Source organism: Pinus tabuliformis, chromosome 2_1 (genome assembly GCF_031772625.1).
Source record: "Pinus tabuliformis cultivar Carrire ecotype Pingquan chromosome 2_1, CPIR1, whole genome shotgun sequence".
Taxonomy (NCBI): Eukaryota; Viridiplantae; Streptophyta; class Pinopsida; order Pinales; family Pinaceae; genus Pinus; species Pinus tabuliformis.
In genome coordinates this window covers 607540422-607566427 of record NC_142299.1, presented here as the reverse complement: position 1 = coordinate 607566427, position 26006 = coordinate 607540422, and the positions used below count along the sequence as shown (strand labels likewise).

General features: G+C 38.6%; 1 protein-coding gene across 3 annotated transcripts in view; it reads right to left on the bottom strand.

Moving 5' to 3' along the window:
• LOC149201967 (metal tolerance protein 2-like) overlaps positions 1 to 26006 on the bottom strand; it is a 479526-nt gene that overhangs the window by 257060 nt on the left and 196460 nt on the right. For all 3 annotated transcript variants that reach the window (XM_089403043.1, XM_089403042.1, XM_089403044.1), the window contains one exon: positions 5520 to 5616. In XM_089403043.1, the coding sequence (XP_089259169.1) occupies positions 5520 to 5616 (97 nt within the window). The remainder of the gene's footprint in view (positions 1 to 5519; positions 5617 to 26006) is intronic.

Sequence of the window (26006 nt, the reverse complement as noted above, 5' to 3'; positions counted from 1 at the left end):
ATTCTACTAGAGAGAGGTCGTACTTGAGGCCATACCATTGCAGAGAAGAAAGGGCCAATTTATGTGGTTGTTCTTCATTGTGTTTGCTGCAAAATCTAGCAGGCCTTGGAGAGGGGCACCCTACAAGGCTAACACTAGACCAAGTGAGAACAATGGGGTGATGGATCACTGTCACCACAGCAAAAACCCCCTACTCTTTATGGATTTTCATCAGTGGGAGGAGTCCTGACATGTCAAAAGGTCACCTAATGGATATTCTAGGGTTAGGGCACAAGGTGACTCAATGAGACCTTCTACAAGCAAGCCACAATTTCGGCTTAGAAATCCTATTGGAATCAATTTGCTTTCATTATAGAGGCCTTGGGTTAAGAGCACAAGACCAAGGGCTTGATTGATTGGTCAAGTGTTAGGGTGGCCAAATGTCAACGCAAAGAGAAAGGGTTTCCAACAGGTATTTTTCAACAAGGGAAAGGCTCATGAAACCCTCAAACAAGCCCCTAATTTGAAGCAAGACTAGACTAGGGTTTTACATAGGGCAAACAACTAGGGCAAGGAAACTTATGGACAAGATTAAAGTGGGTGCCCACAAAAAGAAGAGATTTTATGGAAAATGCCATGGTCATGACATTTAGGCTCTTCAATACCAAAAATACTCCTTGCCTAGGGATTCGTCCCAAGCCCTAGTTAGCAAGCTTGGCCTTAAATGGGCAGAATTTAGAAAAGAAGAATTTGTGGATAAGGATTAGATTGACCACAACCAAAATTTTCCCTCAGTGTGCTCTTCTTCCACCCGACCCTAGTTTTGCTCTAGCAAACTGCTGCAAAACTATTGCGTCCAGCTAGAGATTTGCTCTACAAAAAATAATGGTTGCTCCCTACGCCTTTGGAATCCCTTGATCTGGAGAGATAGAATTTTTATGTCCCTCTCTCAGAAAATTTGATTCTCCTCAAGAATTTGACCTCTTGGCCAAGGTGACTATGCAACCTCTGGGGATTTCGATTTGTTGCTCCTCAATGAACGAAACTCCCTCTTCCTTCGCTACTGATCTCACCAGCTGATCATTTGGACTCTGATACCATGTGAAAATTCCGAAACTAGAAACCTATTGCAGCAACTGGAAATTATCTCCTAATTGTTATTAACAATTAACAATTTATTTATTGTTTCCTACAGCAAATACTGAATAACTCACGCTTCAACCTACACAAAGAAAATTGCAGAAGAATAAACGCTGGAAGAAATGCTAGCACACGCACATAAAATGACAGTTTTTTTTGGACAAATGTCCCAAGAAAAACCCAACTTGAGAAAACTGGTGAGCAGTTGAGGGTTTTATTATTATGCAACAGTGAAATATTATGAGTACAACTAGATGTCGAAACGGGCAATCCTACAAAGAAATACTGCCAAGAAAAACCTAGTGCTGAATTTCTTCACTCCACAGACGAATCCGGACACTGACTTGAGCTCAAATTGAGTCGTCCAAACTGGCTTTGCGTAGCCACCATAGCGCAGTTGCTCCTGCACTCAACTCGACACAGCTTCTCCTCAAGTCGTCGGATCAGTTGTTGTTTGTGAAAACGTCTCTCCTAGCCTCGAGAACCTCTGCCCAGCTTCTGGCAACGAAACTCTAGTTCTCCCCAGAAATTTCGAAATTGCCTTGAGATGTGTTGAGAATCATCAAGAAACTCACACGGATCGACAGGGAATTAAACTGGGCCATCGATTATGTTTTAATCTTCATTGTTGGTGCTCCAACAGAACATTATAAGAAGTCGATGGGTAGATCAAGAACGTACCAGTGTAGATACTCAGTTGCCTACGCAGATCAATTTTCTCAGTGGCTAAAGTTCAGCAACAGAAGATAGAGTTAGAGGGTGACTTGTAGGGGAGAGAGAGAGGGCATCAGCAGTAGTCAGAGAGTGCAGAATAAATTCTGGAAGGGCAAGCGCGAGAGAGGTCACACTTCATTAGGGCACTGTGCAGAGGATGACACAGTGAGACCAGCGTAAGGGAAAAGGGTCTGTTTCAGGGTTAGAGAAGCATTGTGGAGAGTGAGAAATTTATTGCTAAATTTCTTTCAGTGTTTCTTTCTCTATTTTTGTTGCCTAATATCTTGTACATGAATTAATGCTAAAGAATAATAAAGAAACCCTCGTCTGTTGCACCGATTTTCCTGCATTGTGTTTTTCCAGGGACGATGGTCCAAAAATAATTGTGTTACAGTGCTTATATGTGTGCTAGCATTTCTCTAATTTTCCTTGCATTAATTTTTCCGCAATATTTAATTTGTGAAGGTTACAGTGTATTTATTTTGATATTTGTTGTAAGAAACTGCAAATAATTTGTTTAATCTATTTAACAAATAGAAGAGATAATATCAGTTGTTGCAGTAGGATTCCAGGCTTCAGAATTTTCACATGGTATCAGAGCACAAATCATAAGCCAGAGAGCTCAGTAGCAAGAGGAGGAGGAATTTCGAATCTCTGCAGAGGCAACAGTTCGAAACCCTCAAGAGGCAGCGCAGTTCCTTGGCCAGTAGGGTCAGTTTTTTAGGAAAATTTACTGTTAATTTTCCCCTATGGATACTACACCATGCGACGGCCATGGAGCCAAGCCACTCAAAGATATATGATGCGAGATAATGCTACTACCAAACCAGCCACAATGATCATAGCGAGACAAAGCCATAGTGAATTATATCAAGACCTTGCCATTGTGTATTATAGCGAATCCAATGCCACCTATACAATTGTGATGCCTTTGTACATTTGCAATGCCATTTAGATCTCTTGTCGAACCACAGATCCATATATCGAAGTCATGTGAGGTCGTCATAAGAAATAGGGACCCGTTGTAATGTTGTTATCCAAATAGAAAGTGCAAACCATAGGTGAAGCGAGCCTTGTACAGGCAATATGCAAATCAAGCCACTAAATCAAGTGATGTTCACAAATCGAGCGACAAGTCCATCAGGTGTAATGATATGATGCACAAAGTACATCGTGGGATGTGAATCACGTTCTGTAATACGTTGCCTCTAAATTAAGTGATGCCAATGTTGAGTTAGCCAATGAACCATACACGTCGAACCATACATCATTATAGAAAGTAAGCCATAGAATAGTATGTGCGATTTACTGTATATTGCACCCATTGTATATCTGAAACACAGTGATCTATTGTAACATGAGTTTGAATCAATGTTTAAATTATAAGTGCGAGCCACGACAAGGGCCTTGTCATGCAAGTTGCTTGAGTGATATGCAAAGTATATCATACCATACAAACTTCTTTTAATAAAACCACAAAGAAATATTTGTTAAAGATGCATCAAACCTCTGCCAACAAAGTGTGATCTCAAGTCTTCCTTTGCCAAACCTTACCTATGATACCATGTTGGAGAAATAGAAGGTTTGCAAGTTAAATTCGTTTTTCCCTTTCTTTTAATAATTACTTGTGAATTTGTTGGCATTATCTTATCATATTCTTCTTCTTTCAACAAGCAATCACTAAACATAAAAACATGAAGTCACAAAAAAAGAGAAGCCAAGATATAGGCTCCAAGCAAGGGCAAAACCCCTCCAAGGGTGAAACCCAGAAAAATTCTCTTCTTATAGAATCAGATCAAATGAGATATCCAAGACCCTTCCAACCCATAGAAGCCAAGTCAAACCCTTTTTCTGCTTAGATTTTGACCCTCTTTCTCTGCGAAGTTTCATATCAGATGCTCCAAATTGTGTGTCCAAAATGAGCTCCAACTTTCTTCTATTTATACTAGTCCAGAGGGGTGCAAACAGTCATGTCCCTTGGGGCAGAGCCTACATGACAAGCAGGGCCGACTTGACTTCTAGAGGGAATTTTTCCCAAAATACATAATTAAAAATTCTTTTTCCTTTTTCTTTACAATAGGTCCAAATAGGACTTTGACTCTTTGACTCAAGAAAACCTAGAAGCATGAAGAACATGCTTATCAAATAAAATAATAATTTCTTGAGCATGAAACCCATGATTGAAAAGAAAATATATATATATATATATATATATATATATATATATCTTTTTACATAAAATTCATTTTCATACAATTATGAAGATCGAACTTAGTTGCATTCTCCAACGCTACAAACCTTCCACTATTCTCTACAACTAGGACAAGCTCAGTTTCATTACCATTGATTTAGGCTTGGCTATGTTGTGCCTGAACATAGGAGTCCCCAAGTAGGATATTGAAAAGGTGAGGCTCACCTGTGACTTTCAAATGCTCGAGATCCTCCTCCTCTTCATCTTGCTCATAAGGACTATCCTCTAGAGGATCCTTAGAAGAGTTATCCCAAGGTAACCCTCCTTGCCCTACCAAAATGGTTGGAGCAAGAATGTTGGGAACATTTTGTTGGATGGTACGGTCTCCTTTGGTGACTTTCTTATGAAAGGATTTGTCCTTGTTGAATTGATTTCTAAGACGAAAATTTGACCTAGACCCTCTCTCTCTCTAAAGTAGGCATTCAATTAATGAGGGTCTTTTGGCCTTCGGTGACTTCAGTCGTAAATATCTCTAATTTTGAGCAAAGGCTCGTATAACTTCACCAGGATGAGACTTTGACTTCAGATTAGATTCAAGTTTAATCTTAGGATAGTTGAACATGTCAATTTGCATAGCATTCAAGTTTTGTTCAGCCGCCATCATTATCATCTTAGCCTCAACCAAGGAGTTAGGGGCCTTGTCCCGAAGGACATAAGTCATGTGCCCTCAGCAGCCCTTAATCAATCTCTCAAGGATAATGGCATCGAAAGGCCTAAGCCTGTTAAGAATTTCCCTAAGTTGATTATCAAACCTTCAGATGAATTTTGTAATATTTTCTTTGTCATTCTTGCCCATAGCTAGGAATCTATCAAGAACCATACACCCATCCAACTCAAATGCCCATGTTTTCTTGAATGCATCTGAAATTGATCCCAATTAGTGATGCTTCCTTAAGGTAGGCTAAAATACCAGTCCCTGGCATCACCATCTAATGATAGGCAAAAGAGCATCATGATGACATCATCATGGTCAAATCACATAGTACCCATCGCTCAATAGAAATTGTGAACATTTCTTTCCGCTATGGTGACATCAATGCCATTAAATTTAGGTATCCATTCATGGTACTTATCAGGCAGAGGATGAGGAGCATCAGGAAATCTACTAAATTCTAGAGACTTGAAGGATGCAAGCTCCCAAGACCTATTCATGGTTGGAGGACAAGGATTATTAGGGAAGAGTTGCCTAGCCCCAAGGATAGGTTGTCTAATAGGGAAGGGACTAACCTCAACAACCCTCCTAGTAGCAGCTCTAGTTCTCGCAGCTACAGTTCTTTCAAAAGGACTCTCTGGGGAATCGGAACCAGTTGCTTTAGGAGTCAATTCTAGTTATCATCAATACCTATCAACCCATTGTGAAAAAACATACATAGTAGTGTGAACATGTAAAAGCCTTTTTTAGATAATAGCAAATATTTGCAGGAGAGAGAAGTACCTTTGGTAGCCTGTTTGTAAGCCAGCTTTTACAACCATGCCTGAGACTAAAATCCCAGCTAGAGGATCTAAAATAGGCAAACCTAGGATTGCACCTCCTGAAAACAGGGCCATTGTATACAGAAATAAGCACCAATTCATGTTCTAGTAATAATACTAAAATTTACAGACACGGGCAAGGAACAAAAACAGAAGCAGAAGAAATGCAATCCTATTGAGCTCCTCAAAACAGTTTACTAGTTATTACTACCAAAATAACAGTATCAATTATGATTTCAACTGTACATAATTCCATTTTTACTTTCCAAAATTCTTCAACAAACAATTAATTAAAAAAAAAATCCATATCAAACACACAATTATGAAAAAACAAAATTTGGCTGGGAACAAATGGAAATATCATCGCAGCACTATTAAAAAATAAATGGAGATTACACAATCAAAATCTGAAAAGAAGACAATTACAAAAAATTTGGACATAGACATCACATAAATTATTATCCAGTAAAGACAATGTCTTAAATGAAATGCGTTGCAAAAACATGAAAATTAACAAAGCAATAAATGAAAAAACAAGCAATGTGCTGCCTATGTTATAGAATGTCGAGGATGAGGAACTTTAAAATATAGGTTTGTTAGTCAAATAAGAAAAGGCCACAGCAAGGATATTAATTATTGATATAGGATAAAATTTCATTCGCTATGAACCTGTCAATAAAAACAAACAAAAACAATTAGAGTATTAAAAAATCAGAAACTGCTTGGTAAAATATTTGACAGTGAATATCCAAGCTTCCTTATAGGGAATCATAAACTAGGAACAAAAACTATAGTAAACACTGCATCTAAATTCAGAGTGCCGGAAATGTGTTGGAATTTTGACGATAGACACAAAAATTGAAAGATAATGTTATGAATATAACAATATAAATATTATTAAATAATAACTAATAAGAGATAATTAGTAATAATGAAGGGTCATGTATATTCTAAACAACATGACTCTTCATGAAAGGGCACTTCCACCTAGGCATATATATGGGGACCTCATTTGTAAACAATCATATTTTCCACTATCATTTTTACTCTTATATATATATATATATATATGCATATGTAATTGTTGAGCCAGATTTGGCTATCATATTTGGTAGCTTCATTTCTAATTCTGACCTTTGGCCATACTCCTTATCAAACCTTGTTTGATCCAGCTTTTGGCCAATGCTTATATTTTCATAGTTTGTCTGATTTATTGAGGTCTTTGACCACTCTCAGGCTCTTGGCCATTGAAAAAACATGATAATATCTGTTGACAAAATAAAAATCAGTTGCAAAATTCAATGATCAAAATATATATACATATATCAGTTGTTGTGTCCACCCGTGCACCATGCAGTCTGCCATACACAACTATTAGATGTGTTAAATCTCATATAGTCGACTTCCTCATTCATACTGCTATAACTGTCAAATAGTTAATGTATGACGACAACTGTCATCCATACAATCCAATCACCTGTACAAATCTGTCCCATCAGTGTTATGCATACAATTCTTGCAGATTTCATTTGTGTCATTTGTACAGTAATCTTTATTTTGAGTGGCCGCCCATACAACTGCTGCCATTGTCCATGCATTCATAGTCCGTATACCAATGGCAAATCTCCGTACAGCATACGCCATGCAGAATTCTGCGCAAATCCGCGGCTGTTCATGCATTCATAGTCCGTACCACCACCAGTACAGTACATCTCTGTACAGCATCCATCATGCAGAATTCTGTGCAAATTCTATGCAGTTCAATTTCTTCTGATCTGCAATACCACATTCCCCACCAGTCATACAACTGTCGTACTCTACTTCATTCTCAGTCATACAGCCACTGTCACTTGCCCGCCTTGCTATCATACTATTGTTCTTGTCCCCATCAAGTTAATTCTGCAATATTAATTTCCAAAAAGAAACTCCCACCCAAAGGGCTGCACCTATTAATAAAGCAGATTATTATTTTAAGTTACCCACTAGTGGGCCATACGTAGTTATCAAGGGGATTTCAATCAGTGTTGCAAACAATTTTATCTTGAAAAAGCCATGAAATCACAAATTTTGGCCTAGCTGATGTTTGCCGAATTTTAACGATATTTTGGTGGTACCTTAATTTTTCGGTCATTTGCCAATTTTTATCAATGTTTTCTCAATCTTTAGGATTTTTTGGTTTTTCAGACCCTTGCCAATTTTATCCTGATGCCAATGTTTGCAACATTGGTTTCAACTTAAAAATAAAAAGGGCTTAATCCAATTCAAAGTTATAAAGGGTTCAAGCTTATTTATTCCATTTTTAAGAAAATAACTAGGTATATATATAAAGGGAATTTTTTGAAAAATGTTCCATATATTTTGAAGTTACCTTCCTCCCCCCCATCTCCCCACTCCCCCACCCTCTGTGTCACAAATTTCACGTGTATGACATGGGTTCGACACGTATCCTACTCCTAAGACACAAGTCAAACTTGTGTCCAACACGAGCCCTACTTTGTGTCCCAAAATTTTGACATGTGTCCGATGAAATAGCAGCCCGCATTGTCTTAAAATCAAATTTTTGCCTCATTCTTCTATAATTCAATCACAGTTTTGGAGAGTGGCTAAAGAGCAATTTTCTAATGTTGGAATGAATTCCAAACACTAGGAAGTGGATATGTCCAGGCCCTACTAATGCTATGTAATTAATGGTGATTTAAATTTTTAAACTAAAAGTGGCATACTCCTTTATCTTCCATTTTCAACATTCTCCTTTATCATAAAGTGAAATTCTCCTTTATCTTTTGGTGAATTTCCACGTGGATTGTATTTTTTTAAATAATTAATATTTTTAATGGAGTTCCTAAGTCTAAACTTAGGGAAATTAAAATATTAATGGGTATTAATCAAAATATGGATGAGAATGATCTAGAAGGCGGATCAAGTCATGTTTTAATCTTAGTCGTTGATTAGAGACTTAATCTCGGTTGCTGAAGACTCAACAGGAAAAGTATAAGATGGAGGCTTGGGGTTCATTTGGAAACACACACGGAGAGAAAGAAATGATCTGGAGTTCGATTTCTGGGGCAAGGAAGCTTAGAAATTCGAGCTAAGTGATCATTCAGCAGCAGAAGGGCGCAGTGAGAATCTAGGAGAAGGACTTTCCGGAGAATACAGACAGAGAGGGAGAGAGAGCTTGCAGAGAGGCAGTGCAGTAGCCGGGAGAGCTGACGTTGGACTAGTCTGAGCCCAAGCAGCCTTGACGCAGAGCCAGAAAGGCCAGTGCAGAAGTGAAAAGTTGACTGTCATGCAGCAGACGGAACTGTCGGGAACTGCCAGAATAGTCGGGATAGCTGACGCAGACGGCATAAGAGGTGACGCAGAGCTGACGCAAATCCTGAAAGGCTGACGTAGGGCCTCCACAAGGCCAGCACAGAAGTAGCCGGGGTTAGTCGGTCTTGTTGTTGGATCAACCGGAATTCTGCAACGTGAAGTGAGGTAAAACTCACTCAGATTTTCCGCAAATATTTTCTTTGTAAAGGATCGCTAGATGAGGATCCTAGATTTGTATTAAGATATTTCTCCTGCATACTAATAAACCCTCAGAGCTGCTACACCGGTTTCCCGCATTAGGTTTTTCTGGGGACTATTGTGTCCAAAAATAAGTGTGTCCTATGTATCTTTTTCTTTGCTCTGTTTTTTGTTTCATGAGATCAAATATTTAATTAGTGTAGGACGCAGAAGTAATTTTCTTCAGTATTCAGAAGAATAACTTGATGAATTAACATCAAGTAGGCGATGTAGATTCAGATTTGTTGCAGTAGGGGTTCCTTTGGTGTAGGAAATTTCACATGGTATCAGAGCGTTGATTTTGAAACAAGAAGAGAAGATTCAGTGCTGAGCAGTGAGGTTGAAAGCTGCACTTGGCAGCAATTTGAATCCCCTTGAAGGAATTGCGCAGTCCTTGCCGGGAAGAAGATCCAACGAAATCTCTCTCTAAGTGAGACGACAGAGAGCTAAGTCACCTAACACGGGTATTCGGGACACGTAGGATTCAAGATTCGTGGTGTCGAATTCGGACACGCTGACCCCCGGAACAAGACACGTTAGGACACGTTATATATTATTTTATTAAAATATATATATATATATATATATATATATATATTTAAAATATATATATATATATAAATATATATATATATATTTTAAATATATATATATATATATATATATAAAATATATATATATATATATATATATTTAAAATATATATATATATATATTAAAATATATATATATATATATATATTAAAATTAGATATTATCATATTTCTTACACAAATTTTAATTAATGATACAAATTTATTGATTTCAAACATAGATCTTCATCTATAGCTATTAGCATGCATAGTACATACAAAATTCAAATACATGTCAATCTATTTTCTATTTCTTATGCTTGGCCCTCTTGCCACCACGAGAAATGTCTAATTTTTTAGTCTTGTTAGAAAATCAGGATCTTTGTCATTAATATCACCCTCTAAGCATTAATATCCAGAGGTATCTTTGTCATTACCTCTGTATCTGTATAGGGATCTTTGTCATTAATATCACCCTTTAAGCATTAACATAAGATAGAACAAGCATAACATGTCAAGTCAAGATTTTGTTTGAGTGATGCGTACATTTTTAGGAGGGTCATGATATAGGAGTTCGACAACCAATGTCACTAACATCAAGGTACATAGAGGGATTGGTGCTCTTGATTAAATATGAGTTCCATACCCTAAGACATGACAAAATTCAATGGAAACATTGCAACCCCCCAATCCTAAAATCCTGAAAAACTGATAAGTCTGCTGGATTTTGAATGAAATCTAAAATTCCACTTTCTCCATATGAAATCCAATGAGGCCGGAACCACTCTCAAACATCCTGAGTCATTTCATGGTAATGTAAAAAATTTAAGTAAAAGGATGAAAATGAAGATTAAAGAGAATGTCACTTTTACTTTAAGAATTTAACATTACCATGAATGGGACACGTTTCCCAAAATCGCAACACGCTTTTGAAAATCGTGACACGACCTCGGATTCGACGTGTTGGAAAAGGACACGACGTGTCATATGATTTGGACACGAATCCGGACCGAATCGTGTCGGATTCGCTGGATTCGCGATTCGTAGGGGGTTTAGGACGAATCCGGTGACTTAGACAAAGAGGTATGATTTCCAGTTCATGAGCTTGCAGAGGCAAAGGGAGTGACGCAGAGCCTCAGCACAGTGCTTGAAGGGCACAATTTCTGCCAGGGCAGAAATCCGCTGGAAAAGAACAAAGACATGTAGAAGGGGAATTTTCTCCCCAGAGAACTTTCCTGCCAGAAAGTTCGAATTTCTCACATGCTGAGCAACTGAGCAGTGCTAAGCAAAGACTAGAGGAGTCAGTTCAACAATTGGGTGAGATGGAAGACCAGAATCTTAGCTGTTCTGAAGGAATATGATCTTGAGGCCTACATCAAAAGTGTTGTAGTTTTTCATGCTGACAACGATCAAAAGAAGAAGTACAAGGCCGAGTAGGGGAAGGCAAAGATGCTCATTCTTGATGGAGTTCGATATCATGTGGTCTCACACTTGTAGGGCAAGGATATAGCCTAGGAGATGTGCAAAGCCTTGTCGTCACTGTATGAAGGTTCTTTTGAACAGCGGAAGATGTATTTAGAGCAGAAGTTGCAACGAATATTTATGCAGAAAGGAGAAGGGGTGAACCTCTATCTTCAACGTCTTCAGGACACTAGAGCCCAGCTTGCTGCAATGGGGTCCACTCGTCAGCCAACCGCGAGGGTGAGGATAACCCTTAATGGAGTCTCAGATGAATGGCAAGTTTTCGTCCAAAGCATATTAGGTAGGGAAAAACTACCTTCATGGGAGGACATGTGGGCGACTCTTCAATAGGAGTTAAGGAAGGACCTACTGAAGGTCAACCTCAATGGCAGCAGTGAGAGTGGCACAAAGACAAAGGAGGAGGAAAACATAACTCTAGCATCGAAGGGACAGCGGAAGAAGAAGCGGAAGAAGGACATTTCGAAGGTGAAATGTTTCAGATGTGGCAACATGGGTCACTTTGCATCTCAGTGTCCTTTGAAGCAAAAGGATAAGGTCGAGAAGCATGATCCAAAGGTTGCAGCTGCAAATATAGACGACGACGAGCATGCCATTCGTGCCCACGCATCTTGAGGAGGGAAATGGGGCGATGTTGAGCTGTAATTAGGAGGTCTACATGTGGGTAGGATCCTTGAGGAGTCCACCTCTTGGAACAATTTCTTGTTATGGAAGCCCAAGACTCAGCAGTAGCGAGATGGACTTAGTGTCAGATGATGCAGTGGAGTGTTTAGAGGACAGATGCAGTAGCTTGGGACCAAAGACTGATCAGCACAGAGCAAGGTTGGCAATAGTGCAGATGGCACAGTACAGAAGTCAGCAACAGCACAGAAGATTCAGAGGGCTAGCTGCAGTCAAATTCCAATATTCATTGTATTATGTTGAACACAGTTATGTTCAGCTAATTTTGGATGTTTTTCAGTTGCTTCTCTCAACAACTGAGTTGTAGTACAGATGCAATGTTAGCATTGGCAGTACTAGCAACATAGCAGATGCAACGTTTGAGAGGGAGTTGTAGTACAGATGCAGTAGTGGCAGTACCAGTGTCATGGGCAGCAGTACAGTAGCAACAACAGCACGCTATTGGTGGCAGCAATAGTGCAAAAAGGAGATGCTTCAGAGATAGAGCAGCATGCAAGTGGACATTGTTGAGAGCAGCATGCAAGTGGACATTGTTGCCAAGGCACTTTCCTCACTAAGAGGGAGCGTTTGTTTTTGGTAGCATCGGAAGTGCTCTAGCCTTGAAAATTGGTGGAGAGGCTAAGGCACATGAGTTCTAAAGAACCCAAAAAACGTTTGGTGAAATTCCACCTAGATTGCATTTTATTAAAATAATTAATATTTTTAATGGAGTTCCTAAGTCTAAACTTAGGGAAATTAAAATATTAATAAAATTAATCAAAATAAGGGTGAGAATGATCTAGAAGACGGATCAAGTCATGTTTTAATCTTAGCCGTTGATTAGAGACTTAATCTCGATCGTTGAAGACTCAACATGAAAAGTATAAAATGGAGGCTTGGGGTTGATTTGGAAACACACGTGGAGAGAACGAATTGATCTGGAGTTCGATTTTTGGGGCGAGGAAGCTGAGAAATTCAAACTAAGTGATCATTCAGCAGCAAAGGGGCAATGAGAATCCGGGAGAAGGACTTTCCGGAGAATATTGACGGAAAGGCGGAGAGAGCTTGCAAAGAAGTAGCGCAGTAGCCGGGAGAGCTGACGTTGGACCAGTCTGGGCCCAAGCAGCCTTGACGTAGAGCCAGAAAGGCTAGCGCAGAAGGGAAAAGTTGTTTGTCATGCAGAAGCCGGAATTGTCGGGAACTGTCGAAACAGTCGGGATAGCTAACACAGACGGCATAAGAGGTGACACAAGGCTAATGCAGAGCCTGAATGGTTGACGGCAGGGCCTACGCAGGGCCAATGCAGAAGTAGTCGGGGTTAGCCAGTCTTGTTGTTGGATCAATTGGAATTCTATTGGGTGAAGTGAGGTAAAACTTACTCAAATTTTCCACTAGTATTTTCTCTGTAAAGGATTTCTAGATGAGCATCCTACATTTGTATTTAGATATTTCTCCTGCATAATAATAAACCCTGAGAGCTGCTACATCGATTTTCCCGCATTGGATTTTTCTGGGGACTATTATGTCCAAAAATAAGTGTGTCCTATATATCTTGTTCTTTGCTCTATTTTCTGTTTCATGAGATCAAATATTTAATTAGTGTAGGTTGCAGAAGTAATTTGCTTCAATATTCAGAAGAATAACTTGATGAATTAAAATCAAGTAGGTGAAGTAGATTCAGATTTGCTGCAATAGGGGTTCCTTCAATGTAGGAATTTTCACAGGCTCTACAAAAAGAGAGTGATCTCCTTGATGATATGTCAGCCTAGCGTTAAGGCACTCAAGTCAGCGTAATGTACCATAGTTGATCGATATACAAGGAGAAACGTTGAGTCAATAAACAAGTCTTCGGATACGTTGATAACATAGTCAACGAAGAAGATATACATACACAGTGAGCAAGGGTAATATCTCGGTGAAGTCTCTACATATATATCGTTTCAAGATCTCGGAAGTCTATACAAAACTTTCGGAGCTATATATCCACACAGTGATAGCTCTCAGAATTTTATACAGAACTCTCGGAAGTATATATATCCACACACAGTGATAGCTCTCGGAAGTCAGAACATTACTCTCGAAGAACTGTATATATATATATATAGATATATATATAGTGACTACTTTCGGTATAGCTCTCAGTGGTGACTTGTCTGACCATTATCATAAGCAAAGTGCATGAAGGACTGTCTCATGAATGAAGTAATCTATTCCTGAGTAGAGAATTGTGGCAGCCGAGGAAGAAGGAACCGAGGACTGTGACTAACAACGAAGGTATAAGGAGACCAAGAACTGAAGGAGTAAAGTGATATCAAGTCTATAGACTATGGATTATAAGCCAAACAGTGCAGAGGATAGTGACATCTTGGAGGTAATCTAGTGTCAATTTTGTCAAGGTTCTTCGTATTCATCAGCGAAATATCTATAAGAAGAGATTCAAGAGTTTTACTCCCAAGAGGAGAGGTTTTGCCCTGGCTTGGAGCCAACATTTTGTGTATGTGTACTTTGTTGTTTTTCTTGTTTTGATAATTGTTTGATGATTAAAGAACAAGCAAACATAAAGAACTTAACTCAAGAAAATAAAAGACATCGCAAGAAGTTGTTAATGATGGAAGAATCATTAATAATTTGCCGTAGATTCTTCAACACTATACACTTGGCATTATCCATTTGGGAGCAATCATGCAATTAAAGATTGAGAGAATTTCTCTTATCATCTGTGGTGGAACATGCATGGAGGTGCTACTCCACTTCTACAAACTTTGGCATTGTGAGTGCTATCACAGGTGTAAAAACAGTGAAAATTTGAAAGTTCTATGCAGAAATTTAAAAATTCATTGCACAAACTTGAAAGTTCTATACAATAAATTGAATGTATTTGCTGAAAATTGAATGTACTCAGCAGAAACTGAATGGTACTGAATGTATTTAGCAGAAAATTGAATGTACTTTGCAACAAGTTGAATGTACTTTACAAAAAACTGAATGTACTATAGAGAAAATTGAATGTTCTATGTTGTTACAATTACTTCGAATGCAAATTTCTTCTTCACAATTTTTTAGATCAGCAATTGTAGATAGAACATAAACGTAAGGATCATATGAAGACAGCCAAGCACACAAATATGAGACACTAAGAGTTAGGTCTAATGACTAGGGCAAATCCCACAAGGGATAAACCCAAATGATTCTTCTCCTATTAGATTTCTTCAATTGTTCAGCAGAGTACAGAGAGAGAGAGAGAGAATGAAAATGAATAAAGTCACCAATGTCTAATCAACTTGCAGTTGAAGTGCTCTTGCTCCTTGCTTGAAGATCTCCTTCTTTTGAATAGATATTGTCCTTCACACTTGCTCCAACTCTTCCCTTGCTCTTACTCTTCACTTGCTCTCACACTTCTCTTGCACACACTCAACACTAGCTCTCCTTCACAATGAACATGCTACTCTCAACTATCGCTTGCTCTTGCTTAAACAGATCAAAAAGGAGAGGAGTTACAAAATGAATGCATACCTAGAGCCAATAATAGCAGAATTGAAATCCATGAAGGCAGAGTTACTTGAGGACAAGTATAACTCATCCCAAGAATAGAGAGAGAGGTACACGCATTGAGGAGTTACAATTCGAACTAGGGAGAGAGAGCTACACTTAGACATGATAGAATATTTGGTGAGAGTTACAAATCAAATTGAATGAGGGAGTTACAAGTGCATTTAATGAGGAGTTACACTTTTGCCATACATTCAATTAGTGAGAGAGAGTCACATTCTCTTAAGTGTGGAGTTACTATTTTATTCTAAGAGAGAGGTTCAATTTTCCAAGCAAGAGATTCTCGATTTGATTTACTTAAGTCTTATTATCAAAGAAGTTGTTTTTATTAATCCATTAAAGATGAATGACTTACGACTATTTTATAAATAATAGTATCATAATAATAATAATACTAAGGATAAAAATATTAGTTCTTGACTTGTATAATCATGATTGATTTGATTTTAAAGTGGATTCCATATGTTGAGATCATCCTTGAAAATTTAGGCATGACTTTCTATTTTTGGAAAGTCACTTCCAAATTGAGATGTGACTTACTATTTTTGGAAACTAATATTACAATTTACAAATGAAATTTTATTATAGGTGCTTCAAATAGAACTAAAAGATATGATTTCTTCTAGAAGAAATCCATCCCTACGCTACCAAATTTTAACACTCCCTCTCAGCTAGGGAGGAATTTCAGTCTACATCAAAGATCTTTCCTTCCTTTTATCTCTTTCATTCATCTCGGCTCAACTCTGCTTTATACTGAAGAATCTACAGTAGTTAGAGTTAAAGTGATTCTTCTTTACATGATAACTATTTGTGAGGTGTTTCAACTTATTCTTCTTATTCAATCTTCACTTGTTATTATTAGAATGTACCTTCTTTAGTTCATCAAATAGCTACCAAAAACAAAGAGACAACAACACACGATGTCGGCTTTCTGCCACGGCCAAAATCTCTCCCTCTTGGAGAGGAAAACCCACACAAAATTTTTCTTATAGAGATTCCAATTGACGAATACCAAGACCATGACCCTTGACCTTCTAGGCCACTCCAAGACTTAGACACCAATCCTCTTCTTCATTAATGTTGCAATCATCATCATTGTTGCTCCATCACCAAGGTCTTCATCAACAAGATCTTCATATTGAAATATGTACAGGAGAGTTGAATGTAGGTTAACTGATATCATGACAATCTCATCATGATTGTTCCTTTACTGATATCATGACCTTTGTGACTATATCTTCATCGAGAACGAGATAGTGACTGCAACTTAATTTATACCGAGATAGTGTGTTATTGTAAGATCCTTCCATCATGCTGAGACAGCGTGTGGTATAGTAGGATTCCTGAGATCATCCTTATCACTACGGTTATGATTGTGTGTTTCTTCCAACGAGATCTTCTCTGCCACAATGAGACTGTATCACTGTGCCACTGTAATTATCTAAGATGTCTACACCCTTGTTTGATATTCCTGCAATCCTGCACTTGTTAAAGATTCCTATAATCCTGCACTTATCTGAGATTCATTGTGCCATCCGAGATCTGTACTTACTGTGCCATCCAAAATTGCAGAGTAATCCAAAGTTTTGTACTTCCTGTGGTGACCCCAACAGGGTATTTATAGTTGTCACGTCTCCATAAATAAGTTGACATTATAGTGTGAAACATTGTGTCCATTTATTGAGCTGACATGATAGTTATATATATATATATATTGAAGCTAACATCATTGTTCTCGTTATCATTTTGCTTGCAGACTTCTTTGTGATTGCCTTAGAGGATTGTGCTTGCTCTTGGAGGGTTAATCTAGTCACAATGTAGACTCACATACTGTAGTATACCTAAGGGGGATAGTATGGGGGTACAGAGGGAGGTACCCAAGGGAATAATGTGATAATGGGATGGGCCATAGTTAATAAATAAAGTGGCTAACCTGCATCATGTAAGGGACAACAAGTAGTTAGCAATAATGTTATAAGCCCATGGTATTAGATAGATAGTAGTCAGGGAACCATGGTAATGGCCCATGGTATTAGATAGATAGTAGTCAGGGAACCGTGGTAATGACCCATGGTATTGTATGTATGAAGCCTATATAGAGGCTAGAGACTCCTCATTGAGAAATGTCAAGGATTATTGTATTAGCAAGCATATGGGCTTGTGGAGTGTTTTCCTTCCTTAAGGAGTAAATGTATGGTGTTGCCCTACCTTAACGGTTTTGATTAATAAATAAGCATTTTTATATTTTGTGTTTATTTACAATTATTGGGTATATTGGCAACATTTCATATATTTTCAGGTCAGATCTATTACAAGTGGTATCAGAGCACTTTCTTGGGCAAAGTAGAGAATTTTTTTTTTTTGGAAAGATTTTTTGGGGCGGTGAGTTTGCAGATAAGATCCATAAGTTTTGGTGCAAAATTTGCATAATCTAATCGCAGATCTGGGTCCTTTGCAAAAAAATACCCAATTTGAAAAAAAAATCGGTCGAATCGGAGTCCGGATGACGAAGATATCGCTGATTTAAAAATCAGTTGTGTTGCAGAATTTTTTTTACGATCATTTATGGACGGTGGATCTCCAGTTAATTTTTGTCGTTTTTGTGGTGAATTTTGAGAAACAAATTGCAAATCTGAGATCCTCTCAAAAAATTACCCAATTTCAAAAAAAAAATCAGTCGAACCAGAGTCCAAATGAAGGAGATATCGCTGATTTAAAATCAGTTCTTTTTTCATAAATTTTTGTGATGGCGGTACAGTTGTGGCGCGAATCTGAAATTCCATTGCCTAGATTGGCATTTCTATCACATAGGAAGATGCAGAATGGTCGTTTTATTTCCGAAAACATGTCATAATAAGGATTTTGAACAATATTGACCGAACTGTGGTCATTTTAATTTTCGCCAAGTAGTTTTTTTTTTTCAAAACCCTCTTCATGGCTTCTAGCAAGGGATTTTTTATAGGGAACAATAAGGGTCTTACTATTGAAAAATTGATAAAAAGAGAAAAGTCATTATGGCCAATAGGATGGAAAAGTTCTGTAGTCACTCATTTTAAAGCAATGTGGAAAAAGTCGAAGTCGGGATTAATTCGGCAAGGGTCCAAAAGTTGAAAAACTCGTCAAAGTCGGGAGTTTTTTGAAAAAGTCGGCAAGAAGTCGGCAAAATTAAAAAAACACAAAATTATTCATTTTTTTTAATTTCTTTTAACATCTAGAGTATCCACAACATCAAATAAATGCATTTCCACATAAACATGTAAAGTAAGCTAATATATAACATGTATATGAAGTTTAGTGCTACATCACATATTAAAATAGTGAATCAACTCCTAAATTTTGAGTCCTGTCTGAGTCTCAACTATCAAGAGTCAAAATATCAACAAAAAATATAATAAATGTATATCATGAGTCATCTAAAAGTCATCAAGTAATCAGTCACTGAGATCCTCTTCCCCTTTTAATTTTTGTTTCTGCTAATTGTATTAAGAAATAAGTCATGCATTTATTCAGTAGATTGTAATCTGCTTGGGTAATAAGGTGTCAGGTGGTAGATCCAATGAAAATTAACAATGAGTATCACAGTAGATGTGAAAATTAACGCTTGGTGACTCCAAGCTGCTTATTTTATGAGAAAACAATAGATGTCAGATTACTAACGTAGCCTTGGCATCTATTATTCAAAAACTCTTGGAGGTAAAATCCAATGCTGATGCATAACCTTTCCCCAAATTTACAAGGAGTTGACCACTAAAGAAGATTCCCTTTCAAAACGTGCTCTCATTGCAGGAAGGATCTTTGCTGTCACAAGATTCCACAAGTACTTTGTTCCTGTCTGAAAAATGGGTTCTTTTTTGAGGCACTGGTTTTGTTTTTTTTGGACAGGTTGTTATTTGATCTTCATGACCTCCTCTTTGTTGTTTCTTCTGGAAGCATTCAACAACTGTAACAATGTTTTTGATGGTGTGGGGTTCTTTCTACAGAAGACTGTTGTATGCCTGTCCTTTTGGTACTTTTGTAATCTTTTGAGGCTTAGCCAATGTATACTTTGCTTTCTAACTAGAAATATGAAGTATAAAGATTTGTTTTTCCTTGGAAAACAAAAACGTATCTTAACCTCAAAACTAACAGATTACAAATGAGACTACTATGCTCGCAAGAAGTATGACAAACAATACAATGCAATAACTTGAAAATGCATGGATGGAAGCTTCAATTCATAGTTTTTTCACCTTTGCGGCCTCTTTATCCGCGACTTGGGAAAGGAGGTAGACTTTTTGGGTCGACTCCCGATTAAATCGGGAGTAATTTTTTCCTTTGTGAAAAAGTCGCCAAAAAGTCGGGGGATTAAATCGTTTAGTTCAAAAAATCGCGTTTTTAGGATTAAATCAGGATTTTTGCAGACTTTTTCCACACTGTTTTAAAGAGGAGGTGGCCACATGGTGGGAATCACTTAACAGAACAAAGTGGATAAACCTGCCTGATGAAGAATTTGAAAAATTATTGTTAGACAAATGGTCTCATACTGGAAAACAAGATAATGAGAAAAATGTGGGGTTACTTTCTACTGGTATCTCCTTATTACAGGTTCATAGATGTATTTAGAAGGAGATGATCATTGTATCTATAAATCCTAGTTGCAAGCAAAATCTTATACGTGTTAATTTGACAAAAAAATTGCTAGTTCCAGTGAAACACATGGAAAACACATGGAGTCTATTCCTTACACCCCAAAGTAGTCAAAACTTGCAAAAGGATCTCTGTCATATAGTAGACCTTGTTGGAGTAAGTCTGTTTTGGACATGACAAAACTAATGTTCGGAGAAAGATAGTTTTGCAAAAATTGTTGTCTTCATTATCACTGTTGCTATGTTGATAAGACCCTGAGTTGGAAATGTTGAAGAATGTAACTAGTGTCGATGTTCATAATTGTATTTGAGTCATGATGTAACTTATTTGTCAAATATATATATATATATATATATATTATAAAAGAAAAATGATGTATTTAGCACGGGTTCCATGCTTTATTATTTTATTATTAGGTCAAAGCCTCCATTGTAGGCTTCTAGGGTTTATGTCATAAGTCCTAGTCCATGTCTTCATGTAATAGATCCTTCTTGGGCTTTATTTGTCAAAGAAGAAAATTGGTTTTTATGTAAATTGAGTCAAATAGACCTCCTCCACCAAGACAAACTCAACAGGAGCCCCAAACTACTATATACTATTGGACAGTGCACTGGGTGCCATTTTGATATAATGGATATATTCATGAGCCTACTTTGATCATATGTTGTCTTCCATCTATATTCTAATGTTGTGTGTTTGGAAACACGAATGAAAATCTTTAAAATTATGTTTTTCTATAAAAAAAAATAAGCATTTAATGTATCTTTTACAACGACCGTGTCAGAGTCGGAGTTTTAAAACATTGGTCTTGATGTCTCAGTCCATTAATTGCCATCTCCGCTCTTCTCTTCGACTCCCTCTTAGTCTCTACTTCCCTCTTGGAAGTTCTCTTCTAGACTCCCGAGTCTCGATTTCCCTCCTGGAAATCCGCCTGCCAACCGTCGAGTCGCACCTCTCCAATCTCCTATGATCCTACAACACTAATCTAGATTTATTGACTAGAAATCCACCTAGGTAGCGACTCCCTCTACCTTGGTTTTGCCCCATTAGGTATTGTTTTGTCTCGATAGCAACAGCACCCCACCAGCTTCACTCCCCGCAATCTTCCCACGGCTTCCTATGCCCCAACAGTTGAAGGACTGAGCCTCTACACTCTACGCAATCCCGGGAAGGCTGATTGGCTCCCTTGGCCAACTGTGTCAACCCTCCTGGTCTCTGTGTGGCTCTCCGTGAGCCTCTTCTGCCTTCCTCTGCCTCTGCGTTGGCCTCTCTCTGGCGCGAACTGATGATGCAAGCCCTCTGCGTCAACCCTTCTCTGCTGCTCTCTGCCTAGGAACAGCTTCTATCACTAGGGACAGTTGTTTCTACTGCAAATTCTCTGATTCAGTTGGTGCCTTTAGCTCTCCTGTGATCTGCAATGCTCTCATACCATGTCGAAATTTCTAAGTATTACCCATTAGAAATTTTATTTGTATTCTCTGGTCTACTTCACCTACCTATTTAATTACTAACCATAGTTTTAAAAACCGCTCAGAAAAACCGGTAACCGGTCAAACCGGCCGGTTAGATAGCTGGTCGGTCCGAACCGACCTAAAAACCCGGTCAGATCCCTTGTTTGCCCGAATTTTGGCCCTAACCGGTAAAAATCGGCCGGTTTAGGACGGAACCAGCCGGTTTGTATCAAACCGGCCAGTTCCGTCCTAAACCGGCCGGTTTATGGCAAGCCCACCGATTCATGAAAAAAAGCGTTGTTGTTTTGTGGTTTAGGGGTTTTGGGGGGGAGGTAAAGGTATTTTCCCTCCAAAAACACCCTCTCCAAGCTATAAGAGACCCCTCTCACTCTCATTTGTCTCACACAACTGATTTGGAGTGTTTGTGAGTGTTTGTGAGTTTGTTTGTGAGTTTGGAGAGTGTGGAGTTTTTGCTGAAGTAGTCATCTTGGAGTTGGAGTTGGAGCTATTTTGGAGATAGTGTGTAGCTGTCAGTGGAGTTGCCATCTTCAAGAGGAGGCTAAGGGAGCTAGTTTGCATTTCCAGGTAAGGATTTGCACTTGATAATTCCTCATTTGAGTCTGCTGTCCATGAATTTTTTTTTAATGTGTTATACTTATAAACTTCTCACTTCTATGATCTATCATGTATGCTATAAACTCTCTAGCTCTATGCTATCAAATTTTGTAGCTTGAGCCTTGCATGTGCATTTGTTTTCCTACATTTATCTTTGGCTTTCCATTTTGCTTAGCTGCAATTTTTTTTTAAATGGCAGATTTCTTTGCAAATTGTTATTATTTCAAGCAAACATGGCTCCAAAAGGAAAGGACAGTGCATGGGTTCATTGTGATGTAATTGATGGAAAAATGATATGCAAATTATGCCATAAATCTATTGGAGGTGGGGGTATTCTTAGGTTGAAACAACACTTGGCTGGGGTAAGAGGCCAAGTAAAGCCATGTGATGCACCAAAAGAACTGTTAGGTCCTATTAGGGCAGAATACATTGCCAAGCTTGAAAAATTTTATGAGGATAAGGCTAGGGAGAAGGCCATCCAAGATGAAATTGCAAGGAAGAGGGAATTAATAGAAGCCATGAAAGAGAGTGGGTATGATGATTATGAGGTTCAAGACTCCACTTCTATCCCTTCCACCAATGACCCCTTTCACTATGTTCATCCTTCTGTTGGAGTTGGCCAACCATCAAAAGGAACAAAGAGAGCAAACATCCAAAGTTATTTCTCATCTTCTGCCAACATTGCCTCTTCTAAATCTAATCCCACTTCCTCCCAGCCAAGTTCTCAACCCACTTTGGATCAACATTGGAAAAAACAATGCAAAGAAACTTCTCACCAATACATTGCTAGATGGTGGTATGATTTAGATATCCCATTTAATGCTGCTCGCTCACCTTATTACCAAACTATGTGGGACTCTGTTATAGCTGCAGGAAAGGGCTTCAAAGGCCCTAGTATGCATGACTTGAGGGGAGCTCTTTTGCAAAAAGAGATATCTTCCATTGATGAGTATTTGGTTGAGTTTAAAGAGTCCTGGCTCAAAACAGGTTGTTCCATTATGTCAGATGGATGGACCGATGGAAAGAACCGCACTATCATTAATTTCCTTGTTTCTTGCCCTCAAGGAACCATGTTTTTGAAATCAGTTGATGCATCTGATAAGGTAAAGGATGCAATCCTTCTATTTGAGCTTTTGGATAACGTTATTCAGGAAGTTGGGGAGCAGCATGTTGTGCAGGTCATCACTGATAATGCCTCAAACTATGTTCTTGCTGGAAAGATGCTTGAGGCCAAATATAAGACCATATTTTGGACTCCATGTGCTGCACATTGCATAGACCTCATGCTTGAGGATATAGGCAAAGTGGAGTGGGTAAAAAACACTGTAGAGCATGCCAAGTGCATTACAAAATACATTTACAACCACTCATGGGTATTGAACCTAATGAGGAAACACACTGGAGGCAAAGAGCTTGTTAGGCCTGCAATTACGAGATTTGCAACTCACTTCCTCACGTTGCAATGTCTCAATGGTCAACATAAAAACTTGCAGAAAATGTTTTCCTCTGAAGAATGGTCTGAATCTCGGTGGGCTCGTAGACCAGATGGAAAAGACACCAAAAAGAAAGTGTTGGACACTTATTTTTGGAAAAGGTCTGTAGAGCTTGTGAAAATTACCGAGCCCCTTGTTAAGGTGCTAAGGTTGGTGGATGGGGAAAGAATGGCCATGGGCTACATTTATGAAGCTATGGATCAGGCAAAGGAGCAGATACGGGCAGCTTACAATGACAGGTTAGCTAAATATGGCCGTATATGGGAGATCATTGATAACAGATGGAACAATCAACTCCATCATCCTATACATGCAGCCGGGTATTTTTTGAACCCAAGGTATCACTATAAAAATCGGCTAGGAGATCAACATGATGGGCAAGTCAGAGCTGGATTGATTGATTGCTTGGAGCGCATGGTCCCTAACCATGTAGACCAGTTGGAAATAGATAGACAGCTTACTATTTTCAATATGGCAAGTGGTACTTTTGGCAAAAACTTGGCAAAGATGGCAAGAGATGTGGACCAACCAGGTAAGCAATTCCAATTTCCATTTTGTTTTTCATTTCAAGTTAAAATTGTTTACGTTCTTTACAATTCAAATTATAAACTAAGTTACTAATTATTGTCTTTTTCTTTGCAGCACATTGGTGGGAGTCATTTGGTGGCCAGTGTCCTCAATTGCAAAGGTTTGCAATTAGAGTCCTCAGTCAAACTTGTAGTGCTTCAGGTTGTGAGCGCAATTGGTCTGTTTTTGAGCGCATACACACGAAGAAGAGAAACCGTTTGGAACAAAAACGGTTAAATGATCTTGTTTTTGTGCAATACAACCTTCGACTGAGGAGGAACCAAATGATGAGCAAATCACCTGATCTAGATCCCATTGTGTTGGACGATATTGATCCAACATCAGAATGGGTGGAGGAGACTGAAGATCCTGTGTTTGAGGCTGATTTTGATATCGACATGGCTTTAGCGGGGGATGAGGCAGATTATGTGGCGGCATCAGAACCAGGATCAGTAGCGGCATCAAGGAAAGGCAAGGAACCAATGGAAGGCACTAGTCGTGCAGGTCGACAAACTCGTGCTTCCATTAGGTCCACTTCTATTGTCATTGGTGGCATTGATACTGATGTTGCAGATCAGGCTGAGGCATCCTCAGACTCTGAACCAGATGATGTCTATGTAGCTCCTGATGATGATCCTGTGTCTAGTAGTGGTGATGGACTTGATGATTGATCATGTGTACACTGTAGACTTGTAGTAGGCCAATGGCCTCATAGCTTGCAGCATTGTTTTTGGACTTTATAGGCCATTTAGAGCCTCATTTCTTATGTATTTTGCTATTTTGTCGATGATATGTATTGCACTCGGTGCCATTTTGATATATTCACCTTTGCATGGTATATAAATGAGCAAACTTTGCATATTTTGTCTCTATTGGCTTGGAATCATGGTTTTACATCTTAAAAATAGTTTTGTTTCATTAAAAATTAATTATTTAATGTATTTTTTTAAAACCGGTTCGTTTAGGCCAAACCAGTCCCGGTTAGACCGGTTCCGGTCGGTAAACCGGTTCATTAGGTGGACCGGTCCGATCACCGGTTCCGGTTTTAAAAACATTGTTACTAACAAGTTATTTAACCATATAAACACTGAAATAAACACAATATAGTCTCAACCATTTACAAATCAACAGCTGAAAGAAATAGACAAACACACAAGTGACACCGTTATTTTTGGACAATCGTCTCCAGAAAAACCCAACTTGGGAAAAACGGTGCAATAGTTCTGAGGGTTTTTATTATTAAGCAGCTTTTCTCAGTACACTGGGTGCCAAACTGGCTCACCCGACATAGATAAAAAATCTGGCAGTAATAGCTCTTCGGAAGCAGATATTCTAGAAGTCTACCCCACGAAACCCTCTCCAACACAATCTGAAGCACTGTGTCAACCCTCCTGGCCTCTGCGTCAGCCTGAAACCCTTTGCATTAGCCATCTGAGGCTTTGCGCAGCCTCTCTGGCTCTTTGTGTCACTCCTGCAACCTCTGTGTGGATGACGCCGGCCCTTCTGGCCTCTACGCAGTCCCTGCTAGCCTCTGTGTGGCTCCCTCTGGCTCTGTTTCTGCCTCTCTGCTTCTGCGCTGGTCTTCCGACACTATCTCTACCTCTCTGCCTCGTACTCACTGCCCCTCACTGCAACTCTGATCACTTATTCGATTTCTCTTAGCAAACCCTGCTCTAGAAAATCAAATTACTGATCACTCTGGTGTATCTCCAACTGACCCTCAAGCCTCCTCTTATACTTTTTCTGTTGAGTCTTCAATGGCCGAGATTACATCTCTAATCAACGGCTAAGATTAGATTTGGGTTTATCCATGTCATTTAGAACCTTCTAACCCAGTTTCATATTAATACCCATTAATTTTTTTATTTTCCTAAGTTTAGACTTAGGA